We start from the raw sequence: 20,785 nt of genomic DNA on the forward strand, positions 1-20,785 counted from the left end.
GTTTATCGCTTTGCCATTATTAAAACTTCTGATTGCTCGATAAATACTCAAAAAATCGGTAAATAAATAACCGATTCCTGTAATTAATCGGGACAGCCCTAAACATAAAACATTGATGATCGTATTCTGCTTTGGTCCCATGTGACATAAAATATATTTCGTTTAAGTGAAACTATTACAGGAATTGTAATAGTTGTTTTTTTCTAACTGAAATCTCATTTCTTTGCTGTTGTTGGGTTTGCGTCCTGGTCTGACCTCCTCCAATGTTACGACCCCTACGCCTCGCTCTCAGCTCTCAGTGCGCAGCTGCGGAAGAGCGCGGAGCGAAAGTAAAGTCGGGTCTGCTTTGGCCAGAAGTTCCTCGACTCGCTGCGCATTAGAAGGTATGTCCCACCCTGTCTACCTTCACAGTACACATACAGTCGCTTTATGTAGTATTGGTTGGTCGACATTTCAGATTTATTCCTCTGAGCTTCTCGTGTTCGTCTCTGCGTTGAACACCACCGTATACACCATTGCTGCCTCCTATTCGACGTGCATGCCTTTGGTTGAAACATGGCAGACGACAAACACACCAAAGCACGGTTAGCTTAGTCTGTTTTGGAGAGAGAGGTTCTGATTTAAACGCGCTTAAAATGGAGCAGTTGGGTGTTGTGTGAGCTCAGTGCTTCTTTTTTTGGTTTCCCTGTTCTTCTTGCTGTGGTTAAAGCAGTCGTTGCACTGTACAGCTGTAGTCTCTGCTGCACTGGTTACGGATACAGCCTGTTCTGCCCGTTTTGCCTTTTAAAGCAGGGCGGAAAGAATGCACGGTGACCTATAAGCGTCCAGAGGACATGTCTCTTGCGCAGGTGGGCTCCTTTCTGCCGTTGATAAGTTCCTCGCACTTCAAATTTCAAATATCTGAAATGGTTCTTCAGGTTGATGGAGAAGGTGTTTAGTATATGTTCTATATAGAACCTGTTTGAAAATTATTCTGTGTAGTACCAAAAAGGGTTGTTACATTTTTACAAGCTTGACATCATAGCAATAGCAGAACCCTTTTTGGTGCTACGTAAAAACGTTTTCAAAAAGATTCTATATAGGATATAGAAGCGTGTAGGGGTGTAGAGGACTTACGTCCTGCGCAGGTGGGCTCCTTTCTGCCCTTGATAAGTTCCTCGAACTTCAAATAATAAATAAAACAGCCATCTGTCATCTGATTGGGCCGCTTGCCACAAGTTATTTGAGAAGTAATTAAAGTGTGTGGATAGTCTATGCTTGGACCATAGCCAGAAGAGGACACCTCCTTGTCTGTCCCGGTTTAGGTTGGTTCATGAGAGTCCACGTCTGATACGTGTGCATGTCAGAGAGACTTCGTTTATTAGTGTCTTAACCTCCAGGAGTGACCCCTGTTAAATGCTCTTTCAGTGCTTTATGCAATGTGTGTGACTGCATGGGTGTGTTCAGGTGGGTGTGTGTATGAGGAAGAGCTAGAGTGTTTGTTCGAAAGTGACTGAGTTTGAAGGGCAGGGCGGTCAGAGCCCACTGTTCCATCTGACTGACAGTCCAAACAGATTAAACTAGCTGAGCTGTTGTTTAAGTACAAACAGAGTAGGGCTTTGGCGGTCTTCATTTGACATCAGCCATTCCTGCTGTACTGCAGTTTTACACCAAGATTGGCAATAATGCTGAATTTGGTTGCCTGTAAGAAGATTTTCATAGCGACACACATAAAACTGCACACATACAACCCCAAGTCCAATGAAGTTGGGACGTTGTGTAAAACATAAATAAAAACAGAATATGATGATTTGCAAATACTTTTCAATCTATATTCAGTTGAATACACTACAAGGACAAGATATTTAATGTTCAAACGGATAAACTTTATTGTTTTTTGCAAATATTCACTCATTTTGAATTTGATGCCTGCAACACGTTCCAAAGAAGTTGGGACAGGGGCAACAAAAGACTGGGAAAGTTGAGGAATGCTCAAAAAACACCTGTTTGGAACAATCCACAGGTGAACAGGTTAATTGGAAACAGGTGAATGTCATGATTGGGGATAAAGGGAGCATCCCTGAAAGGCTTAGTCGTTCACAAGCAAGGATGGCATGAGGTTCACCACTTTGTGAACAACTGCGTGAGCAAATAGTCAAACAGTTTAAGAACGTTTCTCAATAAGCAATTACAAGGAATTTAGGGATTTCATCATCTACAGTCCATAATATCATCAAAAGATTCAGAGAATCTGGAGAAATCTCTGCAAGTAAGCGGCAAGGCAGAAAACCAACATTGAATGCCCGTGACCTTCGATCCCTCAGGTGGCAGCACTGCATTAAAAACCGACATCATTCTGTAACGGATATTACCACATGGGCTCAGGAACACTTCAGAAAGCCACTGTCAGTGAACACAGTTCGTCGCTCCATCTATAAGTGCAAGTTAAAACTCTGCCATGCAAAGCCAAAGCCATATATCAACAACACCCAGAAACGCTGCCGGCTTCTCTGGGCCCGAGCTCATCTGAGATGGACTGACGCAATGTGTTAAAGCATCCTGTGGTCTAACGAGTCCACATTTCTAATTGTTTTTGGAAATCATGGATGTCGTGTCCTCCGGGCCAAAGAGGAAAAGCACTGTCCGGATTGTTATCAGTGCAAAGTTCAAAAGCCAGCATCCCTGATGGTATGGGGGTGTGTTAGTGCCCATGGCATGGGTAACTTGCACATCAGTGAAGGCACCATTAGCAACATATGCTGCCATCCAAGCAACGTCTCTTTCAGGGACGTCCCTGCTTGTTTCAGCGAGACAATGCCAAACCACCTTCTGCATGTGTTACAACAGCATGCCTTCGTAGTTAAAGAGTGCGGGTACTAGACTGGCCTGTCTGCAGTCCAGATCTGTCTCCCATTGAAAATGTGTGGCGCATTATGAAGCGCAAAATATGACAACGGAGACCCCGGACTGTTGAGCAACTGAAGTTGTACATCAAGCAAGAATGGGAAAGAATTCCACCTACAAAGCTTCGACAATTAGTGTCCTCAGTTCCCAAACACGCTTATTGAGTGTTGTTAAAAGGAAAGGTGATGTTAACACAGTGGTAAACATGCCCCTGTCCCAACTTCTTTGGAACGTGTTGCAGGCATCAAATTCAAAATGATGAATATTTGCAAAAAACAATAAAGTTTATCCGTTTGAACAAATATCTTGTCTTTGTAATGTATTCAGTTGAATATAGGTTGAAAAGGATTTGCAAATCATCATATTCTGTTTTTATTTATGTTTTACGCAACGTCCCAACTTCATTGGAATTGGGGTTGTACATGCCCAGGTTTCTGTGTGAAGTTAACAAGCCATGGCGCAAGGCAGCATGACAACATTTATCTTTAGTGTGATAAATAAGGTCACAATATGCAACGGTATGCTTTTCTGAGTATATCATGGCTACCATCAATGCTTAAAAACACTTCCCAGCCGCTTATTTGATTAGAGAGCATAAGTGGTCCTGTTTAATTGGATTAAAATTTTTTTTTCATCCATCCATCATCAACTTCCGCTTCTCCGGGGTTCGGGTCGCGGGGGCTAGCATCCGAAGCAATGAGGCCCAGACCTCCCTTTCCCCAGCCAGTTCCACTAGCTCTCCGGGGGGCTGTTCCGAGGCGCTCCCAGGCCAGCTGGGCAATATAGTCACGCCAACGTGTCCTGGATCTTCCCTGGGGTCTCCTCCCTGGTGGACTTGCCTGTGACACCTCACGAGGGAGGCGTCCAGGAGGCATCCTAACCAGATGCCCGAACCACCTCAACTGGCTCCTCTCAACGTGAAGAAGCAGCAGCTCTACTCCGAGTCCCTCCGGGATGACCGAACTTCTCACCCTATCCCTAAGGGAGAGTGCAGACACCCTGCGGAGGAAACAAATTTCGGCCGCTTGTATTCGCAATCTCATTCTTTCAGTCATTACCCAAAGCTCATGACCATAGGTGAGGGTAGGAACATAGATCGACCGGTAAATCGAGAGCCTTGCCTTGTGGCTCAGCTCTTTCTTTACCACAACAGACCGGTAAAGAGCCCGCATCACTGCTGACCCGAGATACTTAAACTCCTCCACTTGAGGCAAGAGCTTATCCCAGACCCAGAGAGGACTCTCCACCCTTTTCCGCCTGAGAACCATGGTCTCGGATTTAGAGGTACTGATTCTCATCCCGGCCGCTTCACACTCGGCTGCAAACTGATATATAATTTTATATATATATATATATATATATATATATATATATATATATATATATTATAATTTTTTTTTAAATCTTTTTTTAAGCTTTATCTGTTCACTCATTTAGAGTAAAACAGATAGAATAAAATATCATGTCAGGATCAGAATATGACACTTTTCCAATTCACCCACCTCTAGTGCATATGGTAATACAAAACTGGTTATAATCTGCTCAAGTCAAACTGTAATTAGCCACAGTTCAGTTCATTGCAAAAAAGAAATCTCTGATAACCTGAAAGCATGCTGTCAGTCACAAAATGTCAAGTCTGAGCTTTTCAGTAGTTTTGTGTATTGTAGTATAACAAGACAGAGAGGTTAAAGAAAAGATTTTACAACACTGAATACACTCTTGTTGGCTTTTGTACTTTTTCCATGTACAGTAGGCCTTTGCTCAGAGCTACGTCTGGAGTTCATTAATTGGTTACTAGCTGGGTAATGTCCAGGTCCTTACAGCTCAGATCATGTCAGGATACACGGAGATCCTTATAAATACTGTGCTGCCTTTCAAGGTCATTATATATGACTGTGTTTTAGGTATGTGTGGGTGTAGTTTGAAACCATTTGTTTGACCACAGCCATAGTATAGCTACAATAACTCAATATGCTAAATATGCCTAAAATAACTAAATAAGCCCTAATATAATTTACAAATTAACTTTATTAACTGCAATGGGTAGCTGCTACATTTTGTAGGTATGTGAAATGTTTCTGAATCTGCAGAAAACATTCAGAAAAGAAAAACAGTTTGTAAGAGGCCATAAAAATGGGCTGAATGTCAAAAGAAGGGTAGTTTCAACAGCAAAAAGCATTGTACAGATTGTGGATTGCAACTATATTATGTGTTAGTGTACTTATTAATGAAGTTTGAAGCCAGTGACTTATTTGGTCTAGTGGAAGCTTCCTGGCCCTTATGTAAAAGCAGGGGAATTTCAGAAGAATCGTCCATGATATGATGCAACCAGTTGATTAAGACAGTTAGGCTGTCATGCAGTTTTCACATCTTGAGGAAGTTTCTCTCATATAGGTTTTCTTTTGGAGGAAATTACTGTGGCTTGGAACAGTACTGTGCAGTCCTCTGATGTGGTTTGCATTGTCTTTTTTGTCTGTGGTTTGTAATGTTAATTTTTTAGAAAATCAAAAGTGAAACTGTAGAATTTCCCAAAGCATCAGCAGCTTCATTTTCACTTTCTAGGGGAAGATTCCCCTGCCTAGCATGGAAGAGGCAGCCATTCTAGTGCAAGGCAGTGATTGCACTACATCATACCACCAAGATGCTCTGTCAAATCATTCCAGTATTATTCATGACCAGAAGTTGCTAATGTGCTGCAATCTGATAATTGATGAAAGTTGTCCCTCATGAATGTTCATGTGAATTATTTTGTTTTCTTCTCCTCAGTGCTAATTTTCATCACTGAGCGTAGAGGAAGAAAGCCACATCCAGAAAATAAAAGCCTGTGTTGACTATTGTGAGAAGTTAAAGGTACTAAAATTCACTCACTACAAATGCACCACTCATTGAAAATACTTACACTTACATTCTGTCAGCACCTGCTCAAACATCTTCTTTACCTTTCTCTACATCAGTGTGAAGATGACATATGCGAGTGACAAGCTGTATAATGAGGTCGTAAAGAGGATGATGGCTCGTTTGGCTTCAGTAGTCAAAGTGAGAGAAATCATACCACACTTGCCCTGCCTCACACTTACTGATCGGGTAATAGTCCTCTTTTACAACTTTAAAGAACCCTTTTGATAAAATGATAGCAGTATGTATCACCTGTGAACAATGTGCTATTCTTGCAACCACTATCCTGTTTGATCTTGCAGGAGGAGATAGAGGCTAAGAGAGAAAATGCCGGAAACTATAGTGCTATTATATTGCTGCTGGATTGCCTGCGCAGACGAGAGAACTGGCCTGAAGAGTTCATTGCTGCACTGGGGGCTTGTGAGCATTGGGCTCTGGCTGATGAGATTGGCAATGCTTATGACAGAATAAAGGGAATCAACAGTAAGACATTTCCTTTTATTATTCAGTCTGCTCACTAATATTGAGGACAATTAAATTTACATTTATTGGACCAGACAGAAGTTTTTTACAGCCATATACAGCACTGTGCAAAAGTCAGAGACTAACATTTCATTTATTTAATTTCTAGTCGAAACTAGTCTGTTTAAAAAGTCTACACTAGTCTGTGTAAAAAAAAAAAAAAAAAAAAAACAGCAAACTTTCCAACACAAATATCAAACAGAGTTTAAATGTTCCACACTTTATTTTAGTGCATCTACTGCCACTACATCTCTTGCATCATTCCAACCTTAAAACCAAGTTATGGCTATGTCCTCTCAGTAAAATGTGTCTCTCACATTGAGTTCCTCTTAAGCTGTTACTGAGAAAAGGAAAAAGACTAAAAAGAGGAACATTTGCACACAAAAACTGGACATCTGATATGTGGAGTAAAGTTTATTAACTGATGAGTCTAAATTTGTAATTGGGATTAATTGAATCGTGAGAAGCAGAAAATGCCACCAACTTCTGTGACTGAACTTTGAAGGTGTAGAAAAATATGCCTGCAGATTCCTTTTGAAAAACTGAAAGCAAGTCTCCTGAAAAGAATGGAAAGGCAAAGGGTGGACACACTGAATACTAAAAATGTTATGTTTAGTTGTTGAGTTGTCTGTGTAATGTTCTGTTTTGAATGGAAATTAAAGAAAAATTAAAGAATAGATTAAAGAATAGACTTTTACACAGTCCTGTATGTGTAACTAATGTGTTATGTCTAATGAGTTTCACCATTCTTGGCGCCCCTTGCACTGCATAGTTTTGTGGGGTTTTTACCTGCTCTAACGCAAACTCAGCTCAAAAATTGGTTACCAACTAATGATATGAAACAGGTATGTTACAGTAGGGAAACACAAAACCATGTTCAACACTGGAGCTGAGAAACTTTTTCAGATTGCTACTTTAAACATACAGTAAATGTTTTTTTTCTTTTTTTTTCATCTTTAGCTCGGAGGACAGTCCCTGCAGCTGTTGCTTCTGCTTCAGGTCCAGCTTCTGCTATAGGTCCAGCTCCTGCTGTCAGCACTGCTGCTGCTGCTACCGCCTCTCCTCCTGCTCCTGCTCCTGCTCCTGTCCCTGTCCCTGTCACTGCTTCTGCTGCTACTCCATCTCCAGCTCAATCTCCAGCAACAACAGTTACCACAGCAACAATCCACAATGCCCCCCACTCCATCCCTCCCTTGCTGACCCCATCTCCAGTGGAGGCCCCAGCTCAGGCGGCTGCTAGTGTCCCTGTCAGCTCTTCCCCAGAGTCCCTTGCCAGCGTAGCTGCCCCAGGCCCTGCAGAACCACCTGCATCAGTTTCAGCTCGAGAAGTTTCAGCGCCCCCTCCTCCTGAACCAGCCCAGCCTCTTGAACCCTCACCCCTAGTGTCAGTTCCCCAAGCAGAGCCTCCTTTTTCAGTCTCTGCTTCCAAGGTGGCCCCCTCTATTAAGCAAAATGAAGTCTCTTTTAACCCTGGAGTAAGACCCTCCTTAGACTCCTCTGATGACATGACTCTCACTGCTATTTCTGAAGCATCCTCAGCTGTTGCTACCTTCCTTTCTACTAACACTGTAACCACTCCCCCATCCCAGCCCAACACACTCAGCACTTCTTCCCAGCTTCCTGCTGCATGTGAGAAGAGCAAAATACCACTGTCAGTCACCGAGAGCCCAGCCTCCGTGAAGCATCCCATTCAAGACACCAATCCTCCAGAGAGGGAGACTGTCTTAGCCCAGAACTCAAACACCAATGCAACAGTCAGTCAGGTAAAACACGCACTTACCGATATAAGATTAACATTCTTAACCTTAAACTGCAAGCTTATTATATAAGAACTACTATAAATCATTTGATAACTAATATGCAAGTATTATACAAGTTATGTATTCATATTGTGATGGGTCAGACTGCATCCAATAACCTCAACAGTAGCATCATACTTTTTATGTAGTAGGAGATAACAAAGTTGCTTTTAGCAATAGACATTTTAAATGTGACAACTCAGCAGTGTCCATGGCAGGCTGTCTCTACCACTAGGGGGTCTCCATGAAAGGTTTAAAGTTTGTATAAATTCTATGGCTGCCCTGAACAGCATTTTAAAGGCTTTGAAGATTATTGATATATCCAAACAAGAACTATACAAGTACCTATTCTCAAAATTACCCTTCAAAACAAAAAAAATTGAAGTATTTATTAGTCACTTTAGTGCCTTAATACACGTGCTTTTTAATCAGTGTTTCAGTCACTTCAAGTGTGCTAATTATATATCAGTCAAAACATGAGCCCAAATAAGCCCTTTTATCAAAAACCTTCAAAAAGAGATCCAATCAAATCACATACTCCCACTTTAAGTAGTGTTCTAAACTATGTTTAAAATTGTAATCTACTAAAATGTGATGATCTTGTTGGTATGGTAGTTGCAGTTAATGTGGATTGGTGTGGAGGCTACTCTTCTCTGATTTTGATTATGTCAAAGGGAACACATCTCTTTGTTTCAAAAGAAAATGAAACAAGAACAGTTATTCCCATCCAAATCAATTATAAGATGGAGCTAAGTTGAAGGCCGTGTGGATTGAACACATGAATTGATTTTCTTGTCGATAATTTAAAGTGCTCTGCTCTTTTAGTCATAATGGGCATGTGAAAAATGGTGCAGTTTGTGGTGAGGTGATGTGCCTGGATTGAATTTATGATGCATTCTGATGAAATTTATGATGCCTTTGCTTATTAAATTTATTTTAGGCTACAGTTATTGTGGTTTAAAAAAGAATAAGCTTCCAAATATTAAATAGAGAAATTAATATTGTAATAACAAGTATGCAAGTGTTGCCAAATATTCAGGCAAGCCCTAAGAAATTCACTCTCAGCATGTAATATTTGCTTTCTGCAGCATATTAACCAATCCTTACTTTATTTTATCTGCAGTTTTTGGAGACGGCACAGACCACAATGTCACAAAATTCCCAGGCTCCGACAGCATCTTCAGAAACAGCACAGGTTTTACCTTCAACATCTAATGATGGAGTTGCTGGTCACCTGTCCCATACAGCTGCAGTAAACGAGGAGTTTTTCAGCAAGCCTGGCACTCTCATGGAGCCCTCCTTGGGCAGTTATGATGATCTCCAGATCAGCCGTCCCCCAACAGTGACTGCAGGCTCTTCACCAGTGCAACCATTCAGGCCTGCACCTGTGTCCAGACATCCACAGCCCGAGGAACAATCAGAGGAGCCCTGCTCAGTCACTTCTGGCGAATTAATGTTCAGTTCCACCACAGGGATCAGCAGCTCTTTAACGCAAGACTCCGAGCACTCTCCCTCTGACTACATGGAAGTACCAACAGAGCCTGTTCCTGTCTCTCATCTCACAGCTGCTGCTGACAACCTCGTTCCACACTCCACTCCACAGGAAAACAGCTTTCGAGAAGGAGATGCTGCTTTCTGTCATAATCTGCCAGTGGAGGACCATTATGAGTCTTTCTCTCAGAGTTTGCTGGCAGAGCCAGGGACATTGGTGAATGTTGTCCAGGTTTCTGAGGAGCCATCAATTCTAAATCTCAATGGACAGCCTCCAAGCATGATTGGTATTGCAGTTCACCCAAATGATAAAGAAGAAAGCCAAAACCACATTACCCAAGCTGAGAGTACATGCCAGGACTTGGGATTCAATTCTTCAGGGCTGATTAACCCCCCTCAGTCAGAGCAAAGAGAAGAGTCCCAAGGAGTGCTGTCCCAACTTCAGCATGACCCACGCCTTATTGCAGCTACAGCAGCTGTGGCTGGCGTGGCTATCTTGGCCATGGCTTGGAAGCTCAAGCACTAACACGGGAGTAGGACCTACCAAAATCTAAATGTATGCCACCACTGCTGCCTTGATAAAGCAACAAAGTATCTTAACTTAAGGCTGCCCCTTGGCATATTGCAGCCATGTTTTATTTATATTATATTTGATCAATAACTGACCAAGTTTTGTGATAAGTGATTTCCAGAAATCAGCCCTGTACCTGTTAAGATCAAGCAGAGATCCTTATTATTATTATTATTATTATTATTATTATTATTATTATTATGATTAGACACATGCATCATGCAATCGGCTTCGTCTTTACTGCTTCAGAAAACCTCTACTTTTTGTGACCCTTGTTGCACTGACCGTACATTGTACTTTTAAAGTACACTGTTGATTAACCTGTTAACCTAAAATGTTATTCAGGAAGCCTTCTTTTCAGAAATAATGATTTTTTTCTTATTATATGTAATTCATGAGGAGGGGAGTGCGCTCATGTAAAACTCCATGTAGAATTAGTAGGTGTGCTTATGGAGAAAAAAATGTAGTGTTAGAAGGTGGCTGTAACTTTGCACCAAAGTTGGAAAACATCTTATGTCAGTATGAATTATTTATGTATTAGTTCCTTTGCACCAGAGCATGAATACAGATTTTAAACGATAGCTCTTGCAGCTGTTCAGCGCTTAACTGAATTTGATTGAGGATGCAACAGTTTTCTCAATGACACTTTATAGTGATATATATGATCATGGTCTTCCCTTCTCTTCCTCCTCTTAATGCAGTTCATCTGTGTCCTCTTATCTATCACTTCCAATTAAAATGACCCTGATGTTTCCTTTGCGAAAGGAGATGGTGCTAACATTAGCACTAACTCTAATGCTAAGCATATGTAGCCAATGATTGTTCCTGGTTCCCTCAAGATCACCGTTAAACATCACAACTGTTAGCTCATGTGCCCTACTCCTCTCTCCTTGTAAAGGTGAACAATGTATATAATATTATATTGGCTTTGTTTTATTTGTGCTTCACATCATGATTGTTGCCAGGTTTTGATTTGCCAGAATGGTGTCATGGTATTAGATCTTTACAGTACACAAGTTACAGTAGAGCCAAGTTAAAATGGAAATAACCATTTGGTGTGCAAAATTGTGTTTTGTATTTTAATGTTTTCACCCTGAACTTGCCTTATAAGCTCCAAGAAGAACTTTCCAGAATTTTTATTCTAAATGGCAAAGACTCTGTAGAATAGTGGAACCCATTTTGGTAGGGACCTTTGTTGGAGACAGTGTCGCAGACAGAACTAAGTGCATTAGCTGTGTATGATGGTAAAGAGCATCTGTTTATCTTGGTGTGGTATAATATTTTGATGATGTCTAACTAGTGTCTATAACTCTTCAGGATATGATGTTAATAATCAACATCATAGATCTTGATACATTTTCAGTGCATGGTATGTGTAAAGAAATGCATATGAGCCAAGTGGGAGTCAGATTATATTATGGTGCATAGAGGTAATACTGTGTGTGGTGTTTGTCAACCTTTCCAAAGGATAGGCTTTATTAAGTGTTAAGAGTGTTTTTTCAAAAAAGTTGGAACACCAGGCAAAATATAAATAAAAACAGTGCAGCAATGTACAAATTATTTAGACCCTATATTTAATTGAAAATAGTACAAAGACAACATAACAAATGTTCATTTTATTGTTCTTTGAAAAATACATGCTGATTTTGAATGTGATGCCAACGACACATTTAAAAAAAAGTTGGGACACAGGCATGTTTACCATGCCTTGCATCACCTCTACTTTTAACAACATTATGTAAGCATTTGGGAACTGAGGAGACAAATTGCTATAGTTTTGAAAGTAAAATGTTTCCTATTCTTGCTTGATAAAGAATTAAACTGCTCAAAGGTTTGGGGTCTCGTCTAATGTACTTATCATTTCATAATGTGCCAAATGTTTTCAGTGGTGACAGGTCTGGACTGCAGGCTGGCCAGTTTAGCACTCAAACTCTTTTACTGTGGAGCCATGCTGTTGAAATACATGCAGCATGTGGTTTGGCATTGTCTTGCTGAAATAAGCATGGCCTTCCCTGAAAACGACATCATCTGTATGGTAGCGTATGTTGCTCCAAAACCTGTATGTATCATTCAGCATTAACAATGGCTTCACAGATGTGCAAGTCACCCATTTCATGTGCAGTAATGCTCCCCTTATCACCACAGATGCTGACTTTGGAACTGTGCACAGATAACAAATTGGCCATCTTTAGCCAAGAGGATGGAGTGTCTGAAACTTAAAATTATTTTTGGAAAATTCAATTGGTCAGACCACAAGACACACCACCTCAGTCCATCTTATATGAGCTATAGGCCCTAAGAATGTGGCAGCATTTCTGAATTCTAGAGTAGAGTAGAATTTTAATTTGAATTTGTGGATACAGCAGTGAACTGTGGTCGCAGACAATGGTTGGTCCGAAGATCACAGTCAGCAAGTATTGGGTTTTGATGTAAATCAAAATCATGATGTAAATCTCTGGGATGCTCTTTTCATACCCAGTCATGTTAACTCAGATAACATAAATAGTTGTGAGATGTGTTTTTTTTTTTTTTTTTTTTTTTTTTTTAAAGAATTACACCACTTTACCAGCCTCATCTCAACTTTTTTTGAAAAGTGCTGTGTGCATCAAATTTAAAATAGGCATATATTTTTCAAAAACAATAAATTTTTCAGTTTCAGCATTTGATATGTTGTCTTTGTACTATTTTCAATTTAAATATGGGGTTTAAATAAGTTGCACATTATTGCATTCTGTTTTATTTGCATTTTACACAGCATCACAACTTTTTTGGAAACAGGGTGGTAGCAGAAAGTGTCCTTATAGAGTTGTTTTAAATTTTGTCCTGACCTCAAATCAGTTTTAATAATTATAGTATGGACTAAATTTGCTATGTTGTTACCATTTTGTCACAGTCTACAAATTTCTATAGCTTATGTAAATATTTACACTTGAAGCACTTTAAAATGGGAACTACTGCTTCTTCAGATATAAAAGCTCAAGCATTACTCTGTTTTATCCTTGCATGTAGGCAAACTTTCATATGCATTTGCCTATTCCTTTCTGAAACTCTTGTAAGTGCTGAAAAACTGTCCATCAAATAAAATGGTGTTTTGGGAAATATGATGTCCTTTTAATCAACAAAAACAGGAATGGGGGGAAATTGTTCTATTTTAAGACAAGTAAAAATTGTGTGAAATCTACAAAACAAACCATGACATGATCACAAAAAAAGAACGGTTACACTTTTCATTATACACTAAGCATGGCCCGGAAAAAATTTGTAACACTTGGGATGGAAATAGAAGAACCATAAAAAACGCAGATCATTTGAGATTGGCACTGATGCTGTGATATTAATTTTTCTCTTGTTTTAACAGGACTGCCAGCCACTGTCTGTGCTAATGTCTTTCTTAACTGAGAATAATGCTCTTACTCTGACATTGTTCAGTAAAAACTTGATTTATGTCTGTTGTGATGACAGAAAGCCAGATAATGAAAGTTAATTCTTGCAAAATTCAGAATAATCTCTATTTCAGTTGTTTTCTGACCTGAAATATGAAATACACATTAATGCCTAAGGCCTTAACAAAGACACCCACAAACACATTTTTTTTCTCAGTGTAAGGCCAAGTAGTCTCTGAGGTTTGTTGTAAAATATCCATGGTCTGAACTACTAATCCAAATAATTCTTACATTTTATATGTTGATGTTGATTTAAAAAAACAGCTACTGGTATAGCCAACATTTATAATTTAGTTTCCAGAACATAAAACTAAACTGAAAAATTTTGTCGAAGTTATCAAATCAGGTGTTTCAGACGTACCCTAAGAGGTGTATAAAGTCAAGCACAGAGCCGTGTACTCTCCATTGACATACATTGGTAGTAGAATGGGTCGCACTAAAGACCTTAGTGACTGGGGCACTGGCATATGATGTCACCTTTGCCACAGGTGAAATTTCTGCTTTGCTGCCCACTGAACACCTTTTGGGACATCGGTTTCAAGCCAGGTGTTTTCACCCAAAATCAGTACCTGACCTCATAAAGGCTTTTTTTGACTGAATGGGCACAGATTCCCACAGACACAGCCAAGATCTTGTTACTCCTCAGAAGAGTGGAGGCTGTTAGAGCTGCAGAGTGGAGCCAACTCCATTTTAATGCCCATGGTTTCAGAAAGGGATGTCCAACAAGCTCATAAAAGATAAAAGTGTGCTGATCAGGTGTCCACATACCTGTGGACCATTTAACGTTATTGTATCTTGATATTCACATTAGTCATCACATTACTTCCCGTTTTGGCGATTGAGCCAATCGGATGACTCGAGGTGTTACTGCCTAGGAGGCTGATTGGTCCAGTGGAATGTGATTGGGCTTGACGGACAGCTCCTTTGGCCAATCACGGTGTAGTGCTTGGGTCGTAAACACGGAGCTGTAAATATGACCAGTGACGCGATTCGCCAATGATTATGGGCAGCGCTTGGATAAAATGCGTACAGTCTTATCGGCTTTTAATACGGTGTTTTTCGTTTTAAAGGCCCTCGGGAAGCTTCGTACACGTCCGTTATGGAGTTGAATGGCTACCACTGTGATGGGGAGGGTTGTGGGGAAGCCGAAGATGAGGACACAACGGGGCCGATGCAGATCCGCTCGGTGGCCGAAGCGCCATGTAGCTTCGCTGCTGCCGCGAGCATGGAGAAGGCTGCGGCCGGTGGACCCGCCCACAGAGAGCGGAGGATATCTAACTCGACCTCGGCTAGACAGAGGACCGATTCGCTGAGGAAAAACAGGCCGCGTAGGTGTCCCATGTTTATGGCGCTAACGGGCTGCTGCCTCTCACAAAGAACCCGAAGAGGAGAGAGCCAGCTAGTTAATTAAACAGCGTCTGTGCTAATAAAACAGCTTCATTTAGCCGTTGTTGTAATTCGCAGTACAGCTGTGTTTTTAGTTTCCCTGGCCACATCTATGTATTATTTATCAAAGGAAAAAAAGATAAAATAACAGGCTTGTGAATCATTTTGCCTCCGTTCAGATAGATAACGTTAACGTTTGCTGAAGATAAAGAGAGCTAAGTTAACCTACCTAACGCTAGATAGCTAGCTTAGCTAGGTTAGCTAGTGTTAAATCAAACATTTAACTATTAGCCAAATATCTCTCCGCTAACGAGCGCCCATGTTTAACTCGGATGTTAGTGTCTGCACACCTAAGCCCACGGTCAGTGGTTTTAATCATCGTGTAGCAAACGTACTTGGATTAGCATAGTAACATTAGCGAAGCCAACATTTACAATAAAATGAAATTTTAACATAGTGGAAGTGCCGAGGCAGGGCTACGCCCTTGATTTATTTATCATAGTTAGCATCATCAGAGCTGTCATTTAAATACTGTAGCTAGTTAGACAGACAACTGGATACAGACCTTCTAATGTCATGAAGGGCACTACACTTGCGTAAAGGGCCGTAATTAGTGCAAATATATAGGCAATCTAAAACAGGAAAGTCACTTTCGTCGAAAATATTTATCAGCATCACACGAATGAGTCAGAAAATGATTTGGTTATGTGATCCTTTCTAGATGAACCTCTGCAGAAGTGATATTCTTGGGAACCTGTTTGGTTTTGTCTCCCAGATTTTAAATGCTCAAATATCAGTCATTGGTCTGCATTTTCAGAAGTCCCCAAAAACTTGTCTTGCAGATGCTTTGTTTTTTGTTCAGCATGATGTACAACCTTTATACTGTCTATTAGGGATGCACAGATCATGAAGTTTAAGAGCTGATTCCAATTCCAATTCTCCAATTTCTTTTCACCTTCTCTCCAGAGCTTGCACTGTCTGGGGTAAATCAGTGCACAAAAAACACTGTCACATTTCCAGTACTTTTTTTTATTAGCCAAACTTGCGATGTAAATAACATTTCCTCTTTAAAGGGCCACACTGGCATTTTTTAAAAATATGTAAATCAGTTGCCTTTTTAAATAACATAAATCAAAAAAGGGCAACTTCAGATATAAGAGGCAACTGGCTGTTTAGCATAATAAGTCTTGCATAATATGCTGACATTTTGGTACTGGTGTAGCAGAAGTGTTATTTATGGCTGTTAATTATGTCACAAAGTTGTAACACAGATCAGGCAGAATAAAAACAGTGAATTTTCTGATTGCTGATTTCATGTTTTGAGCAAAAATCTGCCAATTACGATCTTGACTGATTCTAATCTGTCTCTCCCTACTATACACACAGTACACATTTATATAATGTTGTGTATGTTATTGGTCCTACAGCTTTCCCATGGTTTGGCATGGATATAGGTGGTACACTGGTTAAGCTGGTCTACTTTGAGCCCAAAGACATCACAACAGAGGAGGAACAGGAGGAGGTTGAGAGTCTGAAAAGCATCCGTCGTTACCTTACCTCACACACAGCTTATGGCAAAACAGGCATAAGAGATGTGCATCTGGAGCTGCCAGACCTCACCTTGTGGGGCCGCAGGGGCTGTATGCACTTCATCCGCTTCCCAACCCAAGAGCTCCCCGCTTTCCTGCAGATGGGCCGAGAGAAACACTTTTCCAGCCTGCACACCACACTCTGCGCCACCGGCGGTGGGGCATACAAATTTGAGGCCGACTTCCGCACAGTGCGTAACACACACATACACAATCTTTTGTTCTCCTATAAATACATACACACCTGCAGCTTAGATTGTAGCCATGTGCTTTATGTGCCAGTGCAGCTTCCTTCAATAAATTGGAACCTGCCCTGCCTCTTCTTTCTAAGATGGCAAACCTGCAGTTGCTGAAACTGGATGAGTTGGACTGTCTGATTAAGGGTGTCCTATACATCGACTCAGTGGTCTCAGTTGGACCTCCTGAGTGTTACTATTATGAGAACCCTACAGACCCAGAGCGCTGCCAGCAAAAAGCCTACAATCTGGAGAATCCTTACCCTCTGCTGCTGGTGAACATCGGCTCAGGGGTCAGCATTCTGGCCGTCTACTCCAAAGACAACTACAAACGTGTCACAGGCACCAGGTCAGTCAGGGCCTAAAGACATACAAATGAGTTATTTAAATACATAACAAAGACTATCTTAGCATTAGGTAGAATATTATCAGCATATGTAAATGGAAAGAGCTGTAAAGTGATGTGGCATTAGTGCATTAAGCAGAAGCTATAGAGGCAGAATGTGTTGTTAATTTACCTCCTACTTTGCAGCTTGGGTGGTGGTACTTTCCTGGGCATGTGTTGTTTGCTGACTGGCTGCTCCACCTTTGAAGAGGCTTTGGAAATGGCCTCAAAGGGGGAAAGCACTCGTGTGGACAAACTGGTTAGAGATATCTACGGGGGTGACTATGAAAGATTTGGATTGCCAGGATGGGCAGTGGCCTCTAGGTATGTACATTGCAATGCTTCTTATAACTCATACAACTCCCTGATTTATTTATCAAACTTAAATGAGGTACAAAACAAGACATAAATGCGGTGCTGGAGCCTATCCCAGCAGCAGGATACACCCTGGACAGGTCGCCAGTCCATCGCAGAGCAGACAGACACAGACAGTCACTCACACTCACATCTAGGGGCAATTTAGCATGTCCAATTGGCCTGACTGCATGTCTTTGGACTGTGGGAAGAAACCAGAGAACCCGGAGGAAACCCACGCAGACATGGGGAGAACATGCAAACTCCACAAAGAGAGGACCCTGGTCGCCCGGCCGGGGAATCGAACCCAGACCCTCCTTGCTGTGAGGCGACAGCGCTAAACACCACGCCACCGTGCCGCCTCCAAACTTCATGTGACCTTCAAATTACCTCAAGAACAGTGGTTTTGGACAATTTCATGTTCCCAACTTTGTGGGAACAATTTGGGGATAGCTCCTTCCTGTTCCAACATGACTGTGCACCAGTGCATAAAACAAGGTCCATAAAGATATGGATGAGTGAGTTTGGTGTGAGTCCTGACCTCAACCCGATAGAACACCTTTGGGATGAATTAGAGCGGAGACTGTGAGGCAGGCCATCTCGTCCAACATCAGTGTCTGACCTCACAAATGTGCTTCTGGAAGAATGGTCAAAAATTTCCATTAACACACTCCTAAACCTTGTGGAAAGCCTTCCCAGAAGTGTTGAAGCTGTTACAGCTGCAAGGGGTGGGCCAACATCATACTAAACCCTTTGGGTTAAGAATAGGATGTCACTCAAGTTCATATACATGTGAAGGCAGTCGAGCGAATACTTTTGGCAATATAGTATAGTTATAAATGTAAATGTTATTAATGGAGATGTGCAATTTGTGTGTGTTTCAGTTTTGGGAACATGATGTGCAAGGAGAAGAGAGATTCCGTTTCAAAAGAAGACCTGGCTAGAGCTACACTTGTTACTATAACAAACAACATTGGTTCAATCACGCGCATGTGTGCACTTAATGAGGTATGGAATTCACTTAGTTATGTACTAATACATTTGGTTCTATTTTGTTCATTTTGTTTTGTCCTTACGCTGGTCTCTCAGCCTCTTTACGGTGCTGCCTTGTGGAATCTGGATCAAGCAGCATTGTACAGGGCTATGAGTGACCAGGGTCCAAGCAGCTTGTCATCGAGCAACAGTTCTCCCATCTTAAACTTGGAATGTCTTAAAACATTCATACTGCACCATATTACAGTAGACAACTCGTTACCTTGTACACAAGTCTTTATCCTATACCCTCTAGAGCACAAATCAGACTCCGGTACTTTAGGGCCACAGCACTTCAGTGTTCAACTTTAGTCTACTCACCAGCTTATTTAGCAGGACCTTTGATTACTTTGCTCTGGATTAATGAAGGAACTTTGCTCAGAGAGTATGTTTTCTAATGCTTGTTTCCTATTTAGAACATAGAGAGAGTGGTGTTTGTAGGGAACTTCTTGCGGGTGAATACGTTATCCATGAAGTTGTTGGCTTATGCTTTGGACTACTGGAGTAAAGGACAACTCAAAGCTCTGTTCCTTAGACATGAGGTATGTGTTTGTATCTGTCTTTGCTTTAATTAATCAGCAAAGCCAGGCAGTTTTTCTTAGTCTTGGTCCTGGAATACCGCCCTGCATGTTGAAGTGTTTTCCCTGCTCTTACACACCCATTTCAACTCAGCATGGTCTTATTAATTAGTTAATCAGATGTGATCCAAAAGTGGAGGGCAGTGGTGGACCAGGAATGAGAATCACTGCATTAGGCAAATTAGGCAAAAAAATGCAAATCAAATGACATCTAAGGCATGAGTGACCTTTCTGTATGTGTTTCAGGGATATTTTGGTGCTGTCGGAGCACTGTTGGAATTGTCGAATTCATCCTGATCGTCACAGATCACTGTTAATGCCTCAGGTCATCGCTCCCACCAAAAATCCCAATTATTTTGGAAGTTTACCACAGATGCCTTTACTGACTGACCATGAGGATATGTAATCTTTATCATAAATGATATCTAATATTTCTCCTTCATGTCCTTAGCCATGTCTAGCTTAGTCATGTCTAACTGTTAGGTGATGCTTCAGGTAAAAATCAACTAAAAAAAAAAGTTGTATGTTATATCCTTTGCCCACATCTTTTGGATCTCTATGGCCAACTGCCTACATTGTGAGCTAGGTCATTAGCACTTCACTTTATAGCCTTTATTTATTAGCTTTGAACAACTTCTCTTGCCATCTGTCCTTCACAAGGGAACAGATGCTGTCTGTGTGATAACTGTTACAGTTATAATACTTTGCATGTGCATCATCTTATTCTCATACATAGACTCTTGAATCTTGAATAAGAGCTCGAAGAGACCAAGTCAGGCCAGTCAATACTTTGTTTATAACGAGGCCCATAAATGAGACCCTGTGTTTCATATGTTCAGAAGACATTCATACGGACCTTTAATATGTGTGGTTTTCTTTTTCTTCCTTTAATTTTTCTTTGAAATGTAAATGTTTGAGTTTAAAATACATTTACACGTTATTTTTGTTGTGGTCTTTTAAGAATGGAACACAGCCATGGAACCATAAGACCATTCATGCTCCTCTATTGTGTATTCATTAGTTTTCTAGAAAGGGCTGTACTTTTTCATCATTACATACTAACACACTAAATATGTTTAGGCATAGCACAGTGGAAACTCAAAAATAACAACATGCCGATTTAAAGTGTAGAGGTGAACATGTTCAAGTTTTTCTCACTGTTAACCTGTGATTTGGACCTAACGGGGTGGGGGGGGACACTTGTAGCTGTGTTTGATTGCAGCTTTAGCTTTAATTCACGATAGCTTAAAATGTTCCCAAGAGGACGGTACCAGGGTTGTGGTCCAGCTGTTTGTTTCAAATGTGGTTATGATTTGAGGTCACCGTGCAGGCCAGTGTTATCAGTTCTCTCTTTTAATTCCTGAAACCATTGGAAAGGTTACGTTTTGTTTAAAATTGTGCTTCGTGTGATGTAAAATGCAGTCTTTTCATGATACTTTAGTTATTGTTGTTGTCATAGGTAGCCTTAAAAGTGCCTGAGTAAGAGACAATCTTGTTCCAGATCGATTTCAGATGTCCATCTTTAGAGATACTTAGAGTACAAACCAGAAACACCTTTGTACTTTTTTCCATGTGTTTTTTGTAATAAAATTTTTTTTTAAAAATATGTTCTAGGCTCCTC

General features: G+C 40.8%; 2 protein-coding genes across 4 annotated transcripts; both read left to right on the forward strand.

Annotated features, from left to right (window-relative positions):
• The first annotated feature begins 304 nt into the window (after window positions 1-304).
• On the forward strand, window positions 305-12,702 carry mavs (mitochondrial antiviral signaling protein). Of its 2 annotated transcripts, XM_017721434.1 has the most exons (6): window positions 305-383; window positions 5,650-5,733; window positions 5,838-5,967; window positions 6,081-6,261; window positions 7,261-8,063; window positions 9,223-12,702. In XM_017721434.1, exons 3-6 carry the CDS (start codon window positions 5,845-5,847, stop codon window positions 10,114-10,116), a joined length of 2,001 nt encoding a protein of 666 aa, XP_017576923.1. In that variant the 5' UTR covers window positions 305-383; window positions 5,650-5,733; window positions 5,838-5,844; the 3' UTR covers window positions 10,117-12,702. The 2 variants fall into 2 exon arrangements, with proteins under 2 accessions (XP_017576923.1, XP_037394742.1); XM_037538845.1 differs by lacking the exon at window positions 305-383 and having other exon boundaries at window positions 4,332-5,733.
• Window positions 12,703-14,570: 1,868 nt separating this feature from the next.
• Window positions 14,571-20,770, forward strand: pank2 (pantothenate kinase 2). Of its 2 annotated transcripts, XM_017721435.2 has the most exons (7): window positions 14,571-14,932; window positions 16,418-16,770; window positions 16,911-17,164; window positions 17,348-17,524; window positions 18,439-18,562; window positions 19,003-19,128; window positions 19,411-20,770. In XM_017721435.2, exons 1-7 carry the CDS (start codon window positions 14,704-14,706, stop codon window positions 19,459-19,461), a joined length of 1,314 nt encoding a protein of 437 aa, XP_017576924.1. In that variant the 5' UTR covers window positions 14,571-14,703; the 3' UTR covers window positions 19,462-20,770. The 2 variants fall into 2 exon arrangements, with proteins under 2 accessions (XP_017576924.1, XP_037394836.1); XM_037538939.1 differs by lacking the exons at window positions 14,571-14,932; window positions 16,911-17,164 and having other exon boundaries at window positions 16,431-16,770.
• The last annotated feature ends 15 nt before the right edge of the window (window positions 20,771-20,785 follow it).

The sequence above is a fragment of the Pygocentrus nattereri genome, chromosome 5 (assembly GCF_015220715.1).
Source record: "Pygocentrus nattereri isolate fPygNat1 chromosome 5, fPygNat1.pri, whole genome shotgun sequence".
In the NCBI taxonomy this organism is placed as follows: Eukaryota; Metazoa; Chordata; class Actinopteri; order Characiformes; family Serrasalmidae; genus Pygocentrus; species Pygocentrus nattereri.

Coding starts and splice junctions, on each gene's coding strand:
- mavs (XM_017721434.1), top strand. CDS start 5,845: ATGACATATGCGAGTGACAAGCTGTATAATGAGGTCGTAAAGAGGATG. Junction 5,968..6,080: donor GCCTCACACTTACTGATCGG/GTAATAGTCCTC, acceptor TTGATCTTGCAG/GAGGAGATAGAGGCTAAGAG. Junction 6,262..7,260: donor CAGAATAAAGGGAATCAACA/GTAAGACATTTC, acceptor TTTCATCTTTAG/CTCGGAGGACAGTCCCTGCA.
- pank2 (XM_017721435.2), top strand. CDS start 14,704: ATGGAGTTGAATGGCTACCACTGTGATGGGGAGGGTTGTGGGGAAGCC. Junction 17,525..18,438: donor GGATGGGCAGTGGCCTCTAG/GTATGTACATTG, acceptor TGTGTGTTTCAG/TTTTGGGAACATGATGTGCA. Junction 19,129..19,410: donor CTCTGTTCCTTAGACATGAG/GTATGTGTTTGT, acceptor TATGTGTTTCAG/GGATATTTTGGTGCTGTCGG.